The sequence below is a fragment of the Myiozetetes cayanensis genome, unplaced genomic scaffold (genome assembly GCF_022539395.1).
Source record: "Myiozetetes cayanensis isolate MyiCay16 unplaced genomic scaffold, myiCay2020 scf5-8, whole genome shotgun sequence".
Taxonomy (NCBI): domain Eukaryota; kingdom Metazoa; phylum Chordata; class Aves; order Passeriformes; family Tyrannidae; genus Myiozetetes; species Myiozetetes cayanensis.
Window position 1 is genome coordinate 106,962,549 of NW_026087742.1, and position 22,362 is coordinate 106,984,910.

General features: G+C 34.0%; 1 protein-coding gene across 10 annotated transcripts in view; it reads right to left on the reverse strand.

The window, feature by feature from the left end:
• DMD (dystrophin) overlaps nucleotides 1-22,362 on the reverse strand; it is a 1,047,400-nt gene that overhangs the window by 605,431 nt on the left and 419,607 nt on the right. For all 10 annotated transcript variants that reach the window (XM_050333288.1, XM_050333286.1, XM_050333290.1 and 7 more), the window contains 5 exons: nucleotides 16,547-16,708; nucleotides 10,564-10,674; nucleotides 6,903-7,076; nucleotides 4,438-4,593; nucleotides 579-749 (listed from right to left, as the gene is read on the reverse strand). In XM_050333288.1, the coding sequence (XP_050189245.1) occupies nucleotides 579-749; nucleotides 4,438-4,593; nucleotides 6,903-7,076; nucleotides 10,564-10,674; nucleotides 16,547-16,708 (774 nt within the window). The remainder of the gene's footprint in view (nucleotides 1-578; nucleotides 750-4,437; nucleotides 4,594-6,902; nucleotides 7,077-10,563; nucleotides 10,675-16,546; nucleotides 16,709-22,362) is intronic.

Consider the following 22,362-nt stretch of genomic DNA (forward strand, 5'->3'; position numbering starts at 1 on the left):
TATATAGAACTCTCACATTCCTCAGCATTTCTGTAAGATGTTTATCTACACTGTGATTTTGAAGAAAGTTTTGAGTTTTAACCTAAAATATGAGTTCAAGGTGAAGTCTCATGGAAGTAGGAAGCTCCCAGAACAAAAACAAATGAGCTACAAGTCTAAAAGAGTAAGAAAACAAATGTCCTGGCTGCTATCTGAAAATGTGAAACATATAATGTTCTGGCACCCTCAGTCTTTCATCTACCATTTAATACTTTTCTAATTATGAGAAGAATGGGGTAAGAAAGGGATCTCTATTTAGATAGATAAAAGGTGGGTAATTTATAGTAGTCTAAAAAATTAAATTCTAATTTTAAATTCATCTCAGTGAAGATTATTGCAATACCAAGGTGAATTGTGCTATTGATACCTGCAGAGACAAGATGGTTTGAACTTTTCTGAGTATTAATGCTAGGGTGAGATAGTGCCACAACATTTACAAAGTTCCACCAATTAAAATGCCAGAATTTTTAATTATTTCTCTTTATCGAGAAAGAAATCCATCTTTCTGTAATGTGCATATGTGTGTGTTACATTGTTACCTTGCCCCAGGCAATTTCAGCATCCAAATTGCTCGGCATCCCCTGCGCAGCCGATCTCTTTGTCAGTTCTGCGTCTGTCGCTGCGAGCCATTCTGTCATAGAATTAATTTCTTTTCGTAGTTTCCGGGACAATTTCAAGCATTTCTCCAACTCTTGCTTTTTTTCTGTCACCTGCAGAAAGAAAACTTGTGGTTATTAATCCTCCAGTGAAAAAGGCTTAATGATTTTTATACACCATTTTCTGTGTGCCACTTTTCCATTAAAACTGAACTTGCAATTTCACAAGTGAAGATGCACTTATAATACAGTTGGGTCTTGCCTTAGTTCTCTCGGTATCAGTAGTTTTGCTGCTAGAATGCAAAACACCTACACTAAAATTATGTGCATAAATACCCATGGAGTTTGAACTAGCAACAGACCTCTGCAAACCTCCTCCTCTGTTTTGATGCCGTGCACAGGAAATTAATTTGGAACAACTGAACTATCAGGCTTTCCTTGAGACACAAAACAGAGGTCATAACCTTTCAGAGTATATTTTAATGTAGGTGGTGATATAGGGATAGGAATTCCTCAAGGTTTTTTTCTATGTAGCTATGCTACATAGAAAGGAAACACACCAGTTAAAGAAACCCTCAAGTCTGACACAGAAGTCAACAAACAGTGTCAAACTAAGGCAGCACAGTTAACTTTACGTTTTTTTATTTTCTGAATATTTTGGATGTGAACTACAATGAACAACCCCTGCTTTATTCGTAAAGTTCTTTTAAGCATGTTATATGGTACCTAGAAGGAAGGCTGAGTATTTATGTTGCCTTGATTGTCTTATACTGAATGTTGGTGTAACCTGGAAGAATAAGGAAAATACAACCTTTCCTGCAAGAAAAAGTTCCATATAATTAGTAGAGAAGGCAGAAGAGTAAATGAAGAGGTCTCTGATGGGAAACTACACCACAACGGACATTAGGCAACTAGTAGTCAGAAAATACAAATTAATAAATCATATTGTGATGAAGTTTAAAAAAGACAAATCAGAGTACGAGGATTAAGAGTGTCCCATAGATCACTAATATTTAAAAGGAATTACTAATTCCCTTGCATGTCAATTAGCAATCAAGTAAGACTGTAGCCATTGATTTGTATTTAAGTATTTTTAAAAAGAAAAAAAAATTCCACAGTGGTGTCAGGTATTCAAAACTGGTTTCAGTATGTACTAAAGCTATTTTGGACTTTGCCACCGAGAACAAGTAGTGGTACAATGATCAAACTGATTCCTAGCTTGACTGCCAAGGAGAATTTGAGGTTTTAAAATGTAATAGGATGTTACAAGGTTAGGTACATGGCTTTTGCTATCCCTGAGTAAAGAGATGAGATTTGCCCAGGGAATAAGCAGTAAAGTGTTCCTTATAATTTATTATCCCACTGTAGAGGCTTACTACTAAAATCTCAGAACATTTCTCCTTCACTGAATAATGCTTTATGTGCTTTCTTGCGTGCTAAATTTATTAAATGAGACCACAGAACTTACAGTCAGGCAAAGAGGTAAATCCCTGGGAAGGACCATAAAACTCAGTTTTCTAGAGCTCCATTCACACAAGGAGCCAGGATTGCACATGTTTTTCACCTCTTCTTCTGAAGAGTCCTAATAGTAATTTTAAATAACTATTTGCAGGTATTTAGCTGCAATACAGTACAAAGTGCATTAAGGGTAACTGCCTGTCTAAGAATTCTAAACACCTGGTATATTAGAAAATGAAGTTAGTGATACATGTCAAACAGAGAGAGAATATTTGTGTTGCTATGTATATATATAAATTCTGTTTATTACATAAACAATACTACAATATTTCCATATACATTGTATATATCCAGAGATTACTGATCAATCAGTTTCTTAGTACTTCAAATGTATAGACGTATTTTCTAAAGAAAAATAGGAAACAGTGCCCTCTAAAGGCTTTCTGGGTCATATAATGTGATTAAGAGGTACTTTTTATATGAGGAGACCTCTTGAAGCAGTACTTATGAAATCACAAAAGTGAGTCTGCGCTTGAAGACGCGTCTTCCCCTCAGACCATACGTTTCAGTCCTGAGGTTTACTATTAGTTATAACTATTATTAGTTTTCTTTTAAAAAAACTTTTTCTCAATGCAATCAATTAGGGCTGATAATGGCTAACCAATGCTTTTATTTCTTTATCTCTGGGCTTCTGTGACTTTCTCTAAAACTGTTAATTACCAAGCTACGTAAAAGTAAATGTGGGAAATCACACCTAGGACAACAGAGTTAAACACAGCACTGCAGATTTTTGAGACAAATTAATTTGCAATCTGGCTCACTTCAGATCACTAATGGCTCCCTAATGGCACATTTTTATCCCTTCATTAGTTAAGAGAGGTTTCCTGTAACAATGGCACCTGTTTGCTATTAAGTTAAACATAATGAAGGAATAAATGCCACAGTTCTTTCTAAAATAATGGAGAACTCAAACATGTTATCCAATCCCAAATGACACCTTTCCACACCTAATGAAGGAGACTCTCCACTTTTCTTGACACTCAAAAGATTGATGTCTCTTGCTCCCTTTATCTTCCAGCAAGAGAGAACTGTTTAAATTCAGATTCCCAAATAAGTGTTATCTCTGTCAAAAGCAACATAACTCTTATTGCTTTATCACACTGCAGTCAGCATTATCTGTTTAAACCACATACTGATTCTCAGTATTACTATGGGTTCATTTTCCTAGCTATTAATAATATATGATTTGAATAATTTATAATCTAAAAAAAATTAAGAATTTGCCTCCTGTCTAGTTTTTTATATTTGAGTCTATAAATTTTAGAAATAAACAGACAGGTGTATCTGTCATTCACAATCTTCAGTCATTTAGTCACAGCAAGTTTACTCTAATCCTACAGTTTTTATAAGTTCTGTGAATAGTTCTAATGAGAGCAAGAGGAAGAAAACAGAGTAAAGAGGGATAATTGTTAACTGAATTATTTAAATGAAATCTTTAGGACAGTGCCAGAATTCCTCTTCAGCGCTCCAAGGTCCTTGTAAGTGCATTGTACTTTACTCCAGTGATAATGCAGACTGAGAATAAAACGCCTTTATGGACTGACATATGGTTTCTTTTCCCATTGGAAATCGAGTAAACAAAACATTTTCCCATTGGGGCGTGGCTTACCTATTAAGATATAGTGAAAATGCAAGTCAGGGTTGTTCTTGACATTTAAATCAGGGAATGGTTACAACAAAAACTGACCACAGGCGTGGTCATGTCTGCAGAAGCCACAAAGCACAGTGGTACACAGATGCCTCCTGAGAAAAGCTGCAGTGGCAACAACTTTTTGATCAATAGATTTTTGAACCACAAGATATGGACATAACATACTTTAAGATCTGTACAGTCAGAGGTGGAAGGGAATTAAAAGGCAGAATTCTCTCTTTAATGAAGTAGTTCTTTAAGCAAAACAATCTAAGCATTTTTCTGACGCAAAGTGTTTTGAAACAAGTGATTGTTTCAGCATTAAAATGAAAAAGCATCCCCCATCTGACCTCTAAAAACCAATGAACTAGTAGAAAAAAAATTATTAAGAAAGTGTAATTTTAAATTTTAATAAAAGAATTTTATATTTTCCTAGATTTTTGTTTGTTTGGTTTGTTTTTTTTTTTCCTCACAGCAACTGAATAGCCATGCTGAGGATTGACTCCGTTTTTTCTGTCCCACTCTTCAGAAAATGGGAGAACCATGAATGGAACTGATAAAAAACCCCCAACATTTACTTACCCTACCAAGATTATTCTTCACTTTGCCAGTTAAAAAGAACACGTAGCTTTGTATTAAAAACATAGAGCTTACCTTTGCACCCAACTCATTATATTGCAACTTCAAAGCTGTAAGCCTTTCATCCAGTTCCTTGGGGTTCTCTGTCTGCTGCTTCTGAACAATCTGCCTCCCAGTTTTTATTACTGTTTCCACTTCAGACTTCACCTCACTCAGCTTTTTATATAATTTCTAATCAAACAGAAATATAAAGACAAAACACAACCATTAAAATATGAAAACTAGGAAAGACCATTGAAGGCACACTTTGCATTATTTGCTGCATAAAAGAACCATCATGGATGAGCACCTTCCACTCCCACTTGAAAGTTAAAGGATTTGGCCTGATGATAGAGAAAACTCACCCTGAGTGTGTGTATTAAAAAAGCTTATGGGGAAAAAAATCATTAATTTCTAAACCAGAAGTCAAATTAACAGATGCAGAATAGACCATCTTTGCTAACAGTAACCTCAAAGACAAGCCATTATTTAGACATAAGAAAGTACACACCATTACCAATTGTTTTAAGATATGGCAAAGGTTGTTTTCAAACTGATTTAGATAATTCAGTATTTAAAACAACAGCATATGTATTTTGTCAACTCATACAGATTGTTGGATGTATTTGAACTACAAATAGCTACTAATTTTAAAATCTGACAGTTTTTCATATTACTAAATCAAGAGACTGAAAGGATAGAAGATTACTCTTACATTTAATAAGTGTTATACTGTTAAAAAAGTTATCAATTAAAAAAAACTAAATAAAAAAGCAACATAATGAGGTTAATGTAAAATATACAATTCATTGCATTTTCCTGCACTATTTCAAGTAAAAGCAAAAATTAAGGGAAAACCAGCTGTTCAGTAAGTGATGGCATGCAAGCAATCTGTAAACACAATATATTTTCCTAACATTTCAAATGAGTGATAATAAGAACAACAAAAGGGTTCTTTCTTTCTATATGCAGAAATTTGGTATCTTTAACAGCCTCATAAATGGCCAATTAACATTCATGTAAATAACGCAGAAGTTAAATTTATTTTTCTTTTTAATCTAAGAATAAATTCTGCCACGGCTTGGAAATTCTACTAACATTCACAATGAAAAAAGACTCCTCAGAGATACACAGTGTCCATTACCACACAGATATGTGAAGAACTGCACATATGAAGATGTTGAGAAGTTTAGCTTAAGTCTGTGTTCCAGCATTTTGCCATCATGTGTTGAAAAGTAAATTTACTGTCCTGTGTACTTATACAAAACTGCAAAATAAATGACACTGTACTTTTTTCATCATTATTTTTTTTAGCTTTTCTTTTAGTAGCAGTATCTCCCACTATGTAAAATCTGTCTCTAGCATGTCTGGACAGTAAAGACAAGACTTTTCTTTCAGCAAATCTGACAAAAACCAGCCAGAACAGTGCATTTTCTCCATAATCTAAATTTAACTACCAAGCCAATTCTTAAAATGGTTAGGATTTTTTTAACTTAAAGGTAGTATGTATATAGCCCAACTGCCTTCTAGGTGCTTAATATGCTAAATATATTCTTCATCACTGAAAACTTTCAGCAAATTAGGAATACGTTGTATGACCCATACTATGTGTTGTATGTTGTATGACCCACAAAATATGTCAGGGCTGCAAAATCCAGCTGCTGAGTGAAGACACTTTAATTCAGTACAGAGCTTCTAATTACCATGTCATTCTAAAAAGAATGTGAATTTAAGAGCAACTTCATTTAAGAAAAACCCAAGATGTAAAGAAATAACATTGACTCATTCCATGCTTATTTTTTAATTTAAGTTCTATCTGAAAGAGGTTGAGAGAGGAAAAAAATTCTTCAGGCATGTCATTGCCCCAAGAAAAAACAAATCCAAAAACCAGCAAACAAAAAACTCACAAAATCCTCTCAGCTTAAAAAAAAAACAGGATGATTTTTGCTGTTAAAATATCTATTCTATTATCATCAAGTACATAGTGCTCACCTTTAGCTTTACTTCCTTTCAAGAGTAAAGGGTTTCAGGATTATAAGGGTATTAATGGGTTATGTACAGATTTTCCTCATATTCTTTAGGACATATGCAGGTCATCTTTAGCTCTTGAACTGTAAGAAATTCATAGCATGCCATCTCATGGAAGCTGTATTCTCTGGTTTTCATTATGTTTTGTGTTTCCTGGCTACAGTAGACTTGTGCCCTGCAGCATCTCTTTTGGTTACATCACAGGGTCCTGTGAATGTAGAATACTGTGGAAAATAGAGCCAATCCAGGAAGATAAACTCATATGCGAGATGGGAAGTGGGAATTAGTGGGATCACAATTGGCCTTTTCACATTGTGAAAGTGCATGCCTATTGTTTGAAAGTTCACTGAAATGAGAATTCTGTGTGTGTGTGTGTGTATCTCATACTTTGTTTCTTATCCTGAATTAATGACAACATTCTATGACTTTTAGTTTTCTCAGCATAAATCCAACAGACAGACATAAATATTCACCATGCAGTGATCCAACTGTGATTGTACTACTTCCTGCTCAACACTCTTCATCTCCAACTTGGGCACCTGCAATTTCACTTCATCTAAAATTCTTTTGCACTCCTGTAGGCGCTGTTCAAAGTTGGCTGGCTTCTGGAACAAGCGGAACTTCATGGACACATCCTGCAGCTTTTTCTGAAAAGTAAATATGGGTGAGCAGTAAGTGTGAAATCAAGTCTTAGTCCTGTTTCAGAGCACCCAGACCTAGTATCAGTCAGCAATTTCTTATTTAAAGAATTTAAAATTTTTGAGGAAAATGCCAGTGGCAGAGAATCTTGGTCTTCACCAGAGGATAAAAAGTCTTTCATCCTCCAGAGCACCGGAGAGAGCAGAGCCCATAGACACAAACGAAGAAAGGGAGAGGCTTTGTATTTTTCAATATGCAAAGTGTTGGGGGTTGTGGGATGAAGAGAGATTTATTGGATTGAGCATAAGACATCCACATGGCAGACTGAAAGCTCATCAACAATACCATTTGCTGCTTCTTGGTATGAGGAATGAATCTTTTAGTTCGCCAAAGAAACCCAAATAAAGTAAGTAGGTCTAGCACAAAATCTGAGATTTAGAGTATAAAATTGATTTATATTTCAATTTTAAAAAGCCTAACCTAGAGCAAAAAGAAAGTAATTTGAAGGCAGAAAAATCTATGGCAAGCTTTGCCTCTAATTTTGCAATTTTCACAATTTGTTATATTTGTGCATTAATTATATTGCTTGCTCACATGATCTCTACCTCAGGGGGAGGGGAAATAATTAAAAATAAAGCAAAGTGAGGGCATTTTAATTATCTACTTGAAAAAGAACTAATTTTTCTGTGGACGTACAGAGCAAAGTATTATTGCATAAGTTTTTCAACTATTTGATTAAAACAAAGAATGAACGTCACTAAGAAACAGATAAGTAATTACATAGGAATTCAGCATCTGCAAACACACATGATTTTTTTATCTTCAACTCTGGACACTTTATTCCACTACAAAGTGGTCTGTCCTGTACAAATTCGAGAAAAAATCTGATAAGGAACAGAATCAGTCTAAGAAGGTAGGAATCATGAACAGACAATTTTGGGTGCCACAGGAAAGGATGTAGATATCTAGCAGCTCCCTCCAATAGCTTTCCTCATTAAATACGTTTTATGAAATTGAGGTCCAATGAGGTAAGGAAGAAAGTCTTTCTCTATATAAATAAGTGAACAATTGTATAAAAACAGGAAACAAAGAGTAGGAAAAAGTTGTCTTTTTTTTCAGTGTGTTCGCATACACTAAATTCCTACGTAATTAGTTTTTCATCCTCTTGTGTCACTTCAGTTTGATAAAGATCAAGTCCTGTGGGAAGCTTGCATTGCCACATCTGTTTGTTACAATTTGTGTTGGTCAATACATAGAAAATGAATTAAAGGGAGAATGACAGTATCAATGGCAGAGAAAATTAAAGCCATCTGTGAAGAGTCACTGCAGACTTGCACAGTACTGAGGATCTGTAGGAAAAAACAAGCAAATTATTTTGAGTTCACCTAGAAATTAGGCAATGTAGAAGAACATTCAATATGCAATTGGGATTTAAATTATCTTTTAGCACTCTCACTTGAGTTCTAACAGATAAATATAGCAGCCATATTATGTACTTATATTTATCTCCAACGGTTTTAAAATAATATTATCTCAATGCTTACAAGCAGCAAAACAAGCAAAGTGGGTATTTGGAATAATTTGGAACATAAGGGAAACAGAAATTAAAATACCTGCCACAGTATAAAAGTCATTGTATAAAGCTAATCTGCTCAGTTTTGATCACCATGTTTCGAAAACAGCTTAAAACCAGAAAATTTAAAACAAATGACAGGAAAAGGAAAGCTATTTATCTGGAGGTCTCAGTAGGATTTAACATAGTCTAGAAAAGGACAACTGAGGATGAGTAAAATTAATTGTATGCAAAAGGTTGACTAGCAAAGTATTCAGTACTGAATTTCCAAAAATAGCCATTCCTTAGAAAAGATTCACTTTCATGTAAAAATTCTTAGTTTATTATGGCTAACTTGGAATTATATCACTTTAGCAGAAATATTTTTTTTATTTTGCTAATCCACAATTTATTTTGCTAATAAATAAACCATAATAATTTGCTAATAAATAATTCACAATCTTAATGTAATTACTTATTTTCCTAATTGTTTACTTTCTGTCTAGGTAATGGAACTTATATTAGAATAAAGATGCCAAATTAGAACTATTACTTAGTGACAAAAAATGGAAATGCATGCATTATGTGTTTCTAAGTGAGAATACTCTTTAGAAAATAGTAAACCACAACACATTTTGTGAAATGTATTTTACCACTAAAGATATTGCCTGACGATCTAAAAGAATTCAGAGAGTTCACTGGCCTAAAATCAAATACAGCCATAAATATTTTTAACAAAGGGCTCACCTTTTATGTGTTTTGGTAGTTGATATTTACATTAGGCCTGTAAATTTACTATTTTTTTGTTTATATTTTATCTGATGTTGGCAAAGTAGAGTCTCAAGATGACCCTGCCAATTTCTCAAAACTCAAGCTGGTGCATATCATCATCTAGACAAATCTCACAAAGAAAAATATCTGCATAGAGATGGATTATTAAAAAAAAGGCACTTAGAAAAGGTAATGCTCCCTTGCATGCTGTTGAATTTAGGAACGTTTAGATACACAGTCATCTGATGTCTCCATTTCACTGGTGAAATATGGGCAACTTCACAGCTGCCATGGAGACCGTCAGAATCTGACTTAGTGTAAAGGAACACAGAAAAAATACAGAAATATAAATATTATCAGGAAAGAAATGCTGGTCTTGTAGCGAAGATGAAACATTAAAAAAATCAATTTGTTAATTTCAAATTAATTAACTTCTAAAAAGCCTTCAGTGTTACCCATAATAAAAAAAATAAAACTGAAACTAAGATATGTAGAAATATTTGACAGATATGAAGAAAAAGACCGCCATAATAAAGTTATTTTTCCTAATGAATGATGACCTTTGTTTTGCAGCCTGAGGAACTTTGGCACTAACGTCAAAGAAAAAATAAAAAAAGATGGCAAAATAGTCAAGAACCCATCACTAATGGGTAAAAATAGGTATTTTTCTTTAGGGTTAAGGTCTCTCTATGTCTTTTAAGCTAGGTGAAATAATCATTAGCTAACATTTTAATCTGTCGTCTGCATTGCACTGCTCAGCATAATTTGTATTTCAAATGCAGATCTACTAAATATTTCTAAATATTTTAACATACTTTTCACTGTAAACATTTTCAAATACCTCAAAAGGTATATCAAAAAGCCTCACTGTAGTTTTATTTCTTGCAATTGCAGCAAATTCAAAACACCCCTTATTATACAGTGCCCTTACCAGTTGGTTATGTCACCTCTGTGCACCCTAGAACTGTTGCCAACTAGACAGGAAGTCTGTAAGATAAAAAATGAGCAGTACGAAGATATGGATGGTTTTATCCACTCTAATTTCTTGGCTGGAAAGCAGCAGCTAATACAGAAGAGACACCTTAAGAACACTTCATACTACAATAATAGTACTACTCATGCTGGTCGTTTGAATGAGTGAAGGAAAAACAGAGGAAATAAAATTTGTATACCTGTGCCACATCAATTTGGGAAAGCACTCTTTTGGCAGCATCTTTACCCCGGTTTCGTTTCTTCATTTCTTCCAAACTAATCTCGTGGCTTGTTAATTCAGATTGTATTTTCTATTGGAAAACAAATATAGCAATCAGCAGGGTTTGGAGGACAATTTTATGTCGTTAAAATTGTTTGGAACAGTTGATTTTTAGACATATTAAACAGCAGTTCTAGGCTACACAGTATTGCCAGCAGGTCGAGGGAGGTGGTCCTGCCCCTCTACTCTGCCCTGCATCTGGAGTGCTATGTTCAGATCTGGACTTCTCAGTTCAAGAGAGACATGGAGATCCTGGACTAAGATGATTCAGGAATTCAATATAGGTTTCTTTTTTTTTCTGAAGGAAAAAAAGTTTTCATTGATAGAAATATTAAAGATTAATCATAGAAAAAAATATATTGAAAATTGATGTGCTTCACTATTCTGATTTCTTCTTATTTCCACAGTATCACCAGCCAAGTTGAGAGAAAACTGATTGAAGTATCCTGTAGGTATAGCATCATCTTCATCTCAGAGAGCTGTGTTATATCTAAAACAGTATACAACTTGTGGTATAATACTGACCAGAATCTATGTTCGGTATCTGTAGGTACAGTAAATGTATAATGACATGTAGTTCATTATTATACTAACTTAATCCATTTTCTAACACATGTTTCTGGTTATCTCTGTCTGCAAAATCAGTGTGTGATTACAGGAAAAATATCAGTTTTTTTGGTTCACCATAAATCAACCTTATAAGAAACAACTAACTTAAGCAGTGTTGGCTAGAGCAACATAATGGAAAAGAATTCCCACAAAGTACATTGAAACAATATAATTAAGGATGATTCATATATTTTTATGTTTAAACTGTTAGAAAATAAGAAATTGTCATTAGCAGAATTGTTAGACAGTACTACTGAGAAAAATTACCCTATGAAATAAAGACAAGGTATGTTTCCACCAGGACATGCATTTGAGGCCATTACTCCTGCATTAAAAAGTTATTTTAGATTTTATTTTTTTTCCTATGGTATACAAGAATTTTCAGATACTCTGAAGACTAGCTATAATTTTAAACATATGCACATATTTTTATCTTACACTACAGTAACTTTAATAGTAAAAAGAAAGAGTAAAAATACATGTATTTTAAATAATATTTTCATAGGTTATTAAGTATAAAGCTGTGTACACTGTAAGCTGTCTACTTTACAGGGATATTACATGTTATAATGACTTGTATACCATGTATTAAAACACTATATTAAAAGCAGTTTTTCACAAGTTATATGGAAAATGTATTAAAGTTTAAGAGAAAAAAACTTACAAAAATAGAGGAAACTATTAAGTCTAAATTTAATTGCAAAAGTGTATTTATGTTTCTAAATTATCAGTACTATTTAGATAATTAAAATATTTTTCTGAAGCAAAGTTTTTGTAAAAGCAAAATGACTAAAAGATTTAAAAGTGTGCTTGAATTTTAACAGCATTATCTTCCCTTTTTGTGTGGCACAAGGACCAAATTAGTGGTGACTCAGCATTATTTAGTACCTCAAGCCAAATAATTTCTTGACGTCTTCGAATTTAGAACTGTACATAAAAGGAAGAAGAAAGTCTGAATGTCAAAAAAAAAAAATCCATATCACACCCAGTATTTCAACAGTTTGCTTCCTCGCCTTATCAACTAACCGATTTTTGGTTGTATTTTCCCATTTACTTTGTTCGACCTCAGTCACTCTGGAAAGCATATAATTGAGCAGTTCTTATCTGAATAGGTCAGAACAGCACAGCACAGATAAGAGTAGTGTTTAAGCAATTAGGTATTATGGACATAGCATGGAGATTGTTCTGTCTTACTTTTTTAAATTGCTCTGCAGAAGAGATGAAGCATCACCTACTCTGACATCAAAATGCAGAATTGGAGAGAACAAACACATTAGAGGAAAGATTAAAAGAAAAGTTAGTAAGGCTTATAACAAGAAGGCATGTCTATTTTTTTATTTGCTACTTCTTCTCACAGGCAGAAAGATTAAATCAGCCCTGAACAGATGTAAAAGAATTTGACACCTGCCAAAAACGTCCATTTGGATTCAATTTTGACACGACCATTTTGACTTTTTTGTCTCTTTTGACTTGTGAATTTATTTCATTGACTTCTTAACATCCACAAGAAAACACTTATATTTTCCGCTATTATCTCTACCTTTGCTTTTCTCAGTGGTTCTTATCTATTTCTTTTTTTTTTTTTTTTTTTGAATAGAGAGAAAAACTTGCCTTCATTTAATTTCTAGAATATCAGAATATAATAGCCTGTATATAACCATGTAGCAGTGCACATAAATTACTGTGTCCTACAGGTTAAGTCTCACCACAAAACACATACTTAGTTACAGACACTACTTTTAAAGAAATATTAACTGAAGAGTCCAAGTGAGAAAAGAAAATCATCAGATGGTAAAAACATGATTGACAAGGCAAGACTGAAACATGAAAAATGCAGTTCATGCAGTTAAAATGCAGAGTTAAGATGCTGTGGAGATGTGTAGTGTGACAACCTGCATAGTACAGAAATCTGCATAGATATTCAAAATTCATAGATAATGAAATGTAAGCTTACACTTCTGAATAACACTTATCAGCTCTTCCTCTGACCACCGATCCACACATGGCTGAACAAAACAATTGGCACAATTACCAGCAGAGGAAAGGTAAGTGTAAGTACTTTTAACACTTTTCTAAGTAGATGACTGTGAATTTTTTTGTCCCAAAATGTTAGTCTGAAGGCAACTAAGCATGGCATGATTCCCGTCAGGCAACATATTGAACAACTGAACAATCCTGCCATTATATCATCACATTCACTTCCATTTTGAACAAAGCACAACGGTGTTTTAAAAACAGATTGATAATCACCTTCACTTAGAAGTGCTTATCACTACAGAACTGAAGTTATCCAAGGAGTTGATTGTAAAGGTAGATTAAATTTTTGTTTTTTAAAACCACAACATTATTCAGTCACTCTCCACACTGCATTTTACATAAGTCTACCAGGAGAACAGTAGAAAAGTGATTTGTCACATGCATGTGAGAAGTGAAATAAGTTTATTTTCTCTCCCATAATAAAAATCCTCACACAGTCACTCTGACTAAGAAGATGTATATAGCAGAGATTCTCTTTCCCAACAAAAGTTATTAAATAACAAAGCTGTAAATAATTATTTGGAAAATATTTTGTCATATAAATGTAATATTTTCAGTACAGATTTATATTCTTCCTGTCAGTTAAAGAGTACTTGAAATAAAGTCAGCAACTGGCAAATTCTTATGATGATGACTTAATTCTCTTTATTTTCTTGGCAAGTTTAGAAATATTAAGAGGACTTCCACTGGGGTCACGAGATCAAGCATACAAAGAAATAATCTTTCTTTTTGGGATATTGCTTTATAATTTATCTCACTCTAGCTCCTTTTATCATCAGACCTCGAGGAATCTGAACTGATTTATCTGTGTGGTTGCTGTTAGATTGTTTTGTCTGCATACAGCATCTTTAGTTGTATTCCAAATAATTTGGCTCTCCAGCATTAAATTCTCAGTGCCACATGGTGGAGTAAGAAGCACACAGAATTTACATTCAAAAAGTGATCCTAAGGAGAAGTTGAACAGTACATACTCGACTCCCCTTTCCTTCTGTCAACTTTCTGAATAAACTAAAGTGATCATTTCACTTAAGAAAAAGGAGCAAAATATAATTTTGTTTTTTCAGATACAATTCCGATCAGGTGAAACAAAGATAAATCCTCCCATCAATGCCCTAAACATACTTGAATTTTTTGAAGCAAACACACAGAGCTCCCAAACCCTCAGCAGCTTTCTGATTATAAATTCTCCCATATGTTCTCTTAGAAATGCAACACATATTGCTGAGCGGTTTGCTAAATCCCTCAGCATGGATAAACTGATCCCTGGCCAGAAAGCAACATCACTGACTGAAAGATTCCCATTCCAGCTGTGCAGACACTATTGAAGGGTATCTTAGATGAATGAACTGCTTTCAGCTCTACAAAAGACCTGTGCCAGCAGAAGCTCCACAGGAGATGAGGCCATTCAGTCTGTGCCTATTCTGCCACCGGCTGCCACGGCTGTTTGCTAAGGAATGACTCAGTGTATTTACCCACATGAAATTGATTGTTTATTCCCTTTCCCTCTAAGGATTTTAAAGAACTTCACAACTGAACTTCAGAGAACTTCAATATTTGCATTAAATCTGTTCAGTTGTTAATTAAGTTGGTTTTTTTTTTTTTTTCATTATGTCTCACTGGCACCATAAAATCAAAACATGAAAGGGAAAAACTCAGCAGCCTCTAAGCTGGTTTTCCCACAGTGGATATAGTACAATCAGGTGAACTTGACATCAGACAATAAAATCTCAAGAAAAAAATCCCAGATTCTGCAAAAGTGCTGAGCTGAAATTTTCCTATGAAAGTGAGCTAATTAAGGGTGAGTTTTGTGCTGCTTCACGTGTTGAAGTTCTGAATTACTTTCTTTTATGGAGTCTGTAGTCATCGCCAGTATTGTACCTGTGGATGCACATAAACCAAATGCATCCATGGGACATGGGAAACATGCAAGGGTCCAAATACACCAGAAAAAAAAAAAAAGCACATGTTCATATATATTTTTTTTAATGTATTCACTTTATATAATTACAAGATCAGAAATCAAACTGATGCATCTTTAACAAATGCTAATTTTTATCTTATTTTTAAAAATTGCTTACATAATTCATATTTCAAGGAAGAAGAAAAAAATTCAAGAGAGTCAGCTGATAGCTAACATTATTTAGGGTTCAAACTGAAGCAATTTGTCTAAATCTGATCTTATCAGACTGAATGCAAATACAATCCTGTTTTCTAAATATAGCATTTGTAATTCATTTATACATATAAAAAGTCTGCATGTACCTACTAACACACACATACACACATGAAAAGTAACTGAAAGGTTACACCTAACTACATTCTAATTCAAATGACATGAAAACCTTTATTTCTTTAATGAAGGGAAAAAATTATTTTCAGGGCTGCATATATTCAGCTCTGAATATATTTAAGATCACCTACTCCAAACAAGATACCCACTTTTTAGAATGATTTAAATGTCAGAAGAAACACAATTGAATGTCTTCTCTAAAATAACTATAAAGCATTTGTTTTCAACCTACCTCTTGGGGTTTTTTTTGCCTGTTTGTTTACATTTGTAATCTGACTGCCTAAATATAGATGGAATTAACAGAAAAGTTCTTGTATATAGTACTTTAGAGTGTTAATATTTTTATAGCAGAGATGTTTGGTTTTATTTTGTTTGTATTCTTGCCCTTTCAATGCTACAGTAAAGCACATCTTACAGATGGAACAAAAGAGTAAAAATGTTAATTAGATGTACATTTTTATTTTGAAGGATGAATAAGCCCTTTTGAAGAAAGAGTGAAGAAATAATGTGAAAAGCTTTTTCTATTGGACTTACATGAGCTGTAAAAATTTGAATATAAGTACATTTATGTGCACACTATGAAATAATTAGCAATGTTGTCTATGTTGGAATAATTTAGTAACAAACCCTAAGCCACATAATCAACTTTGATAAGTTTCTTCTTTTGAGAATGGGATTTTAAAGAGTCACATTGTTTATCCTTGCCATTTTAAATTTACTGCATAGTGTTCCATGACATTTATAGCTCTTTGCATCTTCTGGACAGGTATATAAATCAGAAGGAAGATATGACTTTACTAGAAGAGTAGCTTAAACTTCTCAAAGTAATCCTACACAAAATTTACTTGCACTTTCTTACTGATCATGTTGCAAATCCTCTTTAATAAGAGGCTGAGAGACAACCAAACACTCTTTGGTTGATTAACAAAACTAGTAAACACATCAGCTAAACCTGTATATACCTTACCTGTGCTTCCTGAGGGACCTGTGCTGCATCAATTCTGTCTGCAGTGTAGGCTGTCAGCTGTTTGTCAATAACAGCAAGAGACTCTTGGATTAAGCGCAGGGTTTTGTCAGTCTCCTGTGCAGATTGAATGCTCTGTTCAAGACTTTTCTGTCTTCTCACGGCCTAAAAACAATGACAATGTTATCAGTATTCACAGTAATAATGCATATAATACATTTTTCCCCATACTTTTTTTCCCAAAAATTTAGGCAAAGAATCAAACATAGGACTCCTGGCTTGTGCTCATCCACCTTTCTGTAGGATAAATTGCGCATCTTTTTGCCACCCATTCAGTTCTCTTCGTAAGAAACAAAGAAACAATGCTCAAATAGCATAGACAAGTTCTAAAAAATGTAGGATCCTGAAAAGCCAATGCATAAACTGAGTATTTCTATACAGAGTGCAAGTTGGCAAAGCTGCATAATAAAACCACCCTGACAGTGCTCTCTTTCTTTCTGAGGCAGGGCAGTCCTCCTGATCTTATTATATAATTCAAGAGACTTTGTTTACTGAGAATAGGGTTAATGTCATCACAATCTCATCTGAGGCAATCCACCTCAGTAAGTGAGAGGGATAAAGACTCTCTTGAGATGGAGTTCTCTTATATGAAGTACAAACAGCTGTTTGGAAGAAGCAATGACTACTTTTTTCCTTCTGTGGCTAAAAAAACCCAAAAAGTTGACTCCTGCTTCTACCCCACCAGCAGTGTCACCATGGATTGTCTACCACAGCCTTTTACACGAACTGTTTTTGGTGGAGGATGATTTCCTTTCAATGGAGCTCAGTTTATGGTTTAACGAATCAGAAGAGTAAATTCTCCTTCCAAGTTGTCCTTAGAACACACATATATTTTAGCACTTGACATAAATGAGTCAGCTTTAACTACTATTTGTAACAGTTTAATATGGCATTTAATGGATAATAAATAACCTGTTACTTTCTTGCATCTGTCATTGTGTCTACCTGCAGACTCATATTTTACTCAGACTACAGCAACTGCCTAAGTAGAGTTTCTGCTTTATACAAAACACACAGTAATTACCATCAATCTCAAATGCAACACAGTTTTTCTCTATGCAACCTCAGCCATACTGCTGACCACAGAATAAAGTGACTAACTTTCTTTGACATGAATCAAAAAAGAAAGGAAGCACTCTTTAAATAACATTTCTAGGTGTCCTGCCATTTTTCAAGTCAAATCACCCTTTTTCTCTCTGGTAAGCCAGCTATACTTTAATTTGATCTCATACCCATTACAACTCTTGCCTTGAACAAAAATATCTCTCAGCACTTCAGTGAGAATATTTGATATATCTGTACCTTCTTCATGGAGCTCAGATTCTTATAGAGCTTCACATGTAACAAATGAGAAAGATTATTTCTTGTGAGCATTCTTGCTAGCTATTTGACTTAGTTAAGGGACAGGGATCCAACCAGTATTTTCTATATTTGTTTTTATAAGCTGCTTTGTGCTATTTCAGAACAACTGATCAGATAATCTTGTATCACTGCCAGTTCCGGGAACCTTCTGGGGAAATGAGCAGCTTTACATATCAGACTCATGCTGTCAGTGTTAATGGGAGCACCTAAGCCAACAAGGTATTATTACCTTACTAAATGAACCATTAAACCAGTGTAACTTCACAATACAGTACTAAGGCTTGCTACTTAAATGACTTTTATCTTCATCTGATTTGAGATTCTTATATTACAACATTCTGTTCAAAGTAGCGAATTTCAAAAAACACAGCTGAATTTAAAAAACACAGCTTCCACTTACCTTGGCACTCATTACTATCAATTTGTAAGCCTGGCTAAGATACAGTCACTTTCTATCAATCCCTTTCCGTCACTATACAGTAGTTTGAAAGTCACATTAAATCACGAAACAGGATAAGTAGCTTTCTACAGCCCATAGGTAACCTCTCTGCCTTTACTGATCTCTGTGATTAACTGGTAGGACTAACATGAAAAAGTTCCATTCTTATGAGTCATTAAAATAAGTGACTGTACTTTCTGGAGAATTCAATATACTGGACACACATCTGATGTTAAGTTCATCTGAAAAACTACTTTTGTAGCAATACCTGAAGCTTTGAACCCTTGTTAAATGCTGACCCATGATAAATACTGTTTGCAACTAGGGACTTGCTTAAGTACAGATATATTTGCTGCCAGCCTTAGAAGCAGACTGCATGCAGGCAATGAAGTAATGCAATGCATGTAAATTCATAAAGTCTTAAAATTGTATGACAAATACGTGGTGATGAAAAATTGTCATCTCTGTGCTGATATCAGCATATGTCCATCAGATCCCATTTCAGAATACAACTGGAAAAATTCCCATCATGGATCAAATATTAAATGTTTTCCTGAGTGTGACTGAATTTTTACAGTTGGATTTCAAACAAAGTCAGATAATTATATATTCATGCTTATGATGTCTTTATGTGCACACAACACACACAAAGACAAAACACTCACCTTTCATTGTCCTCAGAGAGAATTTGATTACAGCCTGAGAACCTGTATGACATTCTGTACCTTCTAAGTGAGGTCAAAGTATGTTTTTCCCAAAGCTGTGAACAGTTTAGGTGAATGGGTAATAACCAGGCCAAGATGTGAGTTCAGTGGTCAAAGAGGGGAATTATTTTTGCAGCGGGAAAAGAGCCATATAGTCAAGTGGTGGGAAATGGCACCTTCATAGTTGTGATGATTTTCTCAGATATAAATAAGTGCTGCCTTAATTTGGTGGAGACAAGCACAAGAATGTTTTACAAAAAGAGGCAATCATACTATAGACATACATCTGTGAACTTGAGTTTCAAATTTTTCCTTAAAACTCATATGTCTGTTCATCTGAAAATCTACATAAGCATATTTTTTAAAGAAAAGTGAGAGTTGAAATTTTATATACTATAATATAAAAACATTTTCATTTATGATGTTCTGGGTGGGTTTGAGTTTTTTGGTTGGTTTATTTTTTTTTCCTGAAAGATTATGATTCTTCTATTTCCCTGTGAGACAAATAGATGGTTTAACATCACAGTGTATAAATGGGACACAACAAGAAGCTCCAGCTCTGCTATCAGATCATAGTCAATAAAACTGAAGGCTCTGGTTTCTAAAGAGAAGTGTGTAACAATTAATTGCTAAATAGAAAATCTCAGGAAAATAACCAACTGCTTAATTATTTCTGAGCCAGTGAAACGTTGACAGCTGCCAAGGAAAACAAAATCAAAGGAAAAAAAACCTGCTGTTAGACACTATAGGAATGTAAGACAAAAGAAAAAATATTTAGGGAATTTTAGGTCTGCACAGGTTTTTATAGATTTTTAGGGTTTTTAATGATAAACATAACATTTTTTATGATATGAGGTATTGTATAAATCTGTTTAAAATTTAACAAAGGTCAATGACAAATGCAGGAAATAGTAACATTGCATATTACTCATATAAAATATCATACTAATGGAAAGGCTGCACTGAGAGGTGGCCAAAAAATCAGGAAAACTGAAGGTACTCAAACAGTTGGTTATGACTAAAGTTCATTCTTTGATGTTGAATATTAAAAAGCTCCATTTATAGACACTCCATGTGTTTCATGACATTAGTCACACACACAGTTACTAAGATGTTGGTTAGAATTTTGTGGTTAAAACCAAGTAGTGTTCTTGAGGCAGTACTCAGTAATTGTGCTGTGGGAGAAAAAATTAACAAAACTTTTTTGAAAGTTATAGTACTTTTACCACAGGGCATATTTATTCCAAATGCAGAAGAAACTTCATTAATTAGATGATAAGATACAGGTAATTAACTTGTGGAAAGGAGTCTGACAAGAAAGGCAGAAGTATTAACTTTTTTTTAATTTTTTTTTTTTTGGCTCAGTTTTGGCTCTCTTATTGAGAAATACCTTTACCACAGCAGTAAAGTTAAAATGTTAAAAGTTAAGAAATTTTAAATTTCTTCTTAACTTTGCTTTAAAATTTAACCTGATTCTTGGTGTTACAATGGTTGTATCTGAGATACATTACAACATCTCTGTAAGTCTTTAATCAAATTGTTAACCTGTTAATCTCCTTTTTTTGTTTGGAATCAGAGTTGATTGGAGTTTGTGTTTAGACTTAAATTAGAAACATATTTTTTTTAAATTCAAAGAATTACTTTTGGGCCCAGGAATTTTTAATACCCTCCAAGACAGAACTAATTCTGCAAATTCTAGGAATATTTCACAATGTGCTTTTCAAGAAAGTGACTACAAAGATTTGATCTTTCATCCATTAAGGTACATTCAACTTTGATCAATTGTATTCCAAACCAGCAAATTATACCAAAGAGGACTTCTCTGTCTCTTCAGGTTATCACTGCAGAAATATAATGCCTCAGAACTCCCAAAAACAGCCCACTTAGCAGCCTTCAAAGCAATCACATAGAGATGGGGCATGAAATACCCTTTCTCCTCTTGAGAGGAGGACACAACAGAAAAATTGTGTCAAATGATGAATAAGTGCTCTCTGAAAGACAAAGAAGGGGAGTCCTAAAAGAAATGAAGAAACAGCACCCAGCAATAATAATTGAATCTGGTGTAAAGCCATCTGAACAATAATGTTTTGTACAGTTTTTGCAAGCTTAGTCCCAAGAATATCTGATTGACATTTCTGAAATTTGCCAGACAGGATGTGAATCACTTTCATCATTACAGGGGATGATGGCCACTTGCAATATTAGCTTCAAATTGTTCAATGTTTCTTAGAACCATACATAGAGTTGTAAGTGAATCAGTCCTTGAAAAGTAACTATAGGGTATCCATTGCTTATCAGTCACCCTCAAATGTTCAAAAGCGAACTAAATACACTCAACCTTAATTAACTAAAGAAGATAAGGCATGCAAACATAAAGCCATTATCTGCCTCTAAAAATGAATCTCTATGTCACTAGCAAAGCTGCATTGTCTTGCAGCATTATTCATATGGAATGTGGGTTGGTTTGGTTGCTCTATTAGTAGTGAATAAATATTTCACATAACAGTCTCTGCCCACATGAGTTTATTGTCTTAGTAATTACCTGCACAACTCTTCAAATAAACCCAAATAACTTCATCACATTAGGATAGCCTATTAGCCTGTCTGAAGTAGAGTGACCTTGAACACGAGCTGAATTGTGTTACGTGCCTGTAATATATTTTTATGCAAGAAGGATGCAAGCTGTTTGGATTTCAACAGACTACACAAACAGCATACAAAATTCAGCATAGGAGCCTATGAAAAAAAAAGGGGTTTTCTACTTCAGAGTCAGATCTCACTATTAGTATTTAACTGCTAAATATCAGATTGAGCTTTCAAATAAGCTTTCAGAGAAGCCTTGCACCCCAATTTTTGGCTATATTTGAAAAAATTGGAAAGTAGTGAATAAATTTCTAATAAATTTACTTATATATTCATCTAAATTATTTCCAGAATTTCACATATCTTCATGTTGTAGTTCTCACATTAAATCCCTGCAGATTTCAAGATTTTTGATTTAATGCCTATGATAATTATGACTGAAGAGTATTCGACCATCACTCAGCAAGACTGTTTGAAAGTCATATTTTCATATACTGGAAACTCCCTGTTTTCTCCTCCAAATTTTCCATTTTTTCCTCCAAGTCAGGAAAAAACCAAAAACAAACAGAAATACCAAGAACCAGAATTCGAGGGTGTGAATCTGCTTTTAAGCAGCCATGTGGTGCTTTGTTACCTGCTGGAGTTAGCCCACCACACGTACGTGAACCACT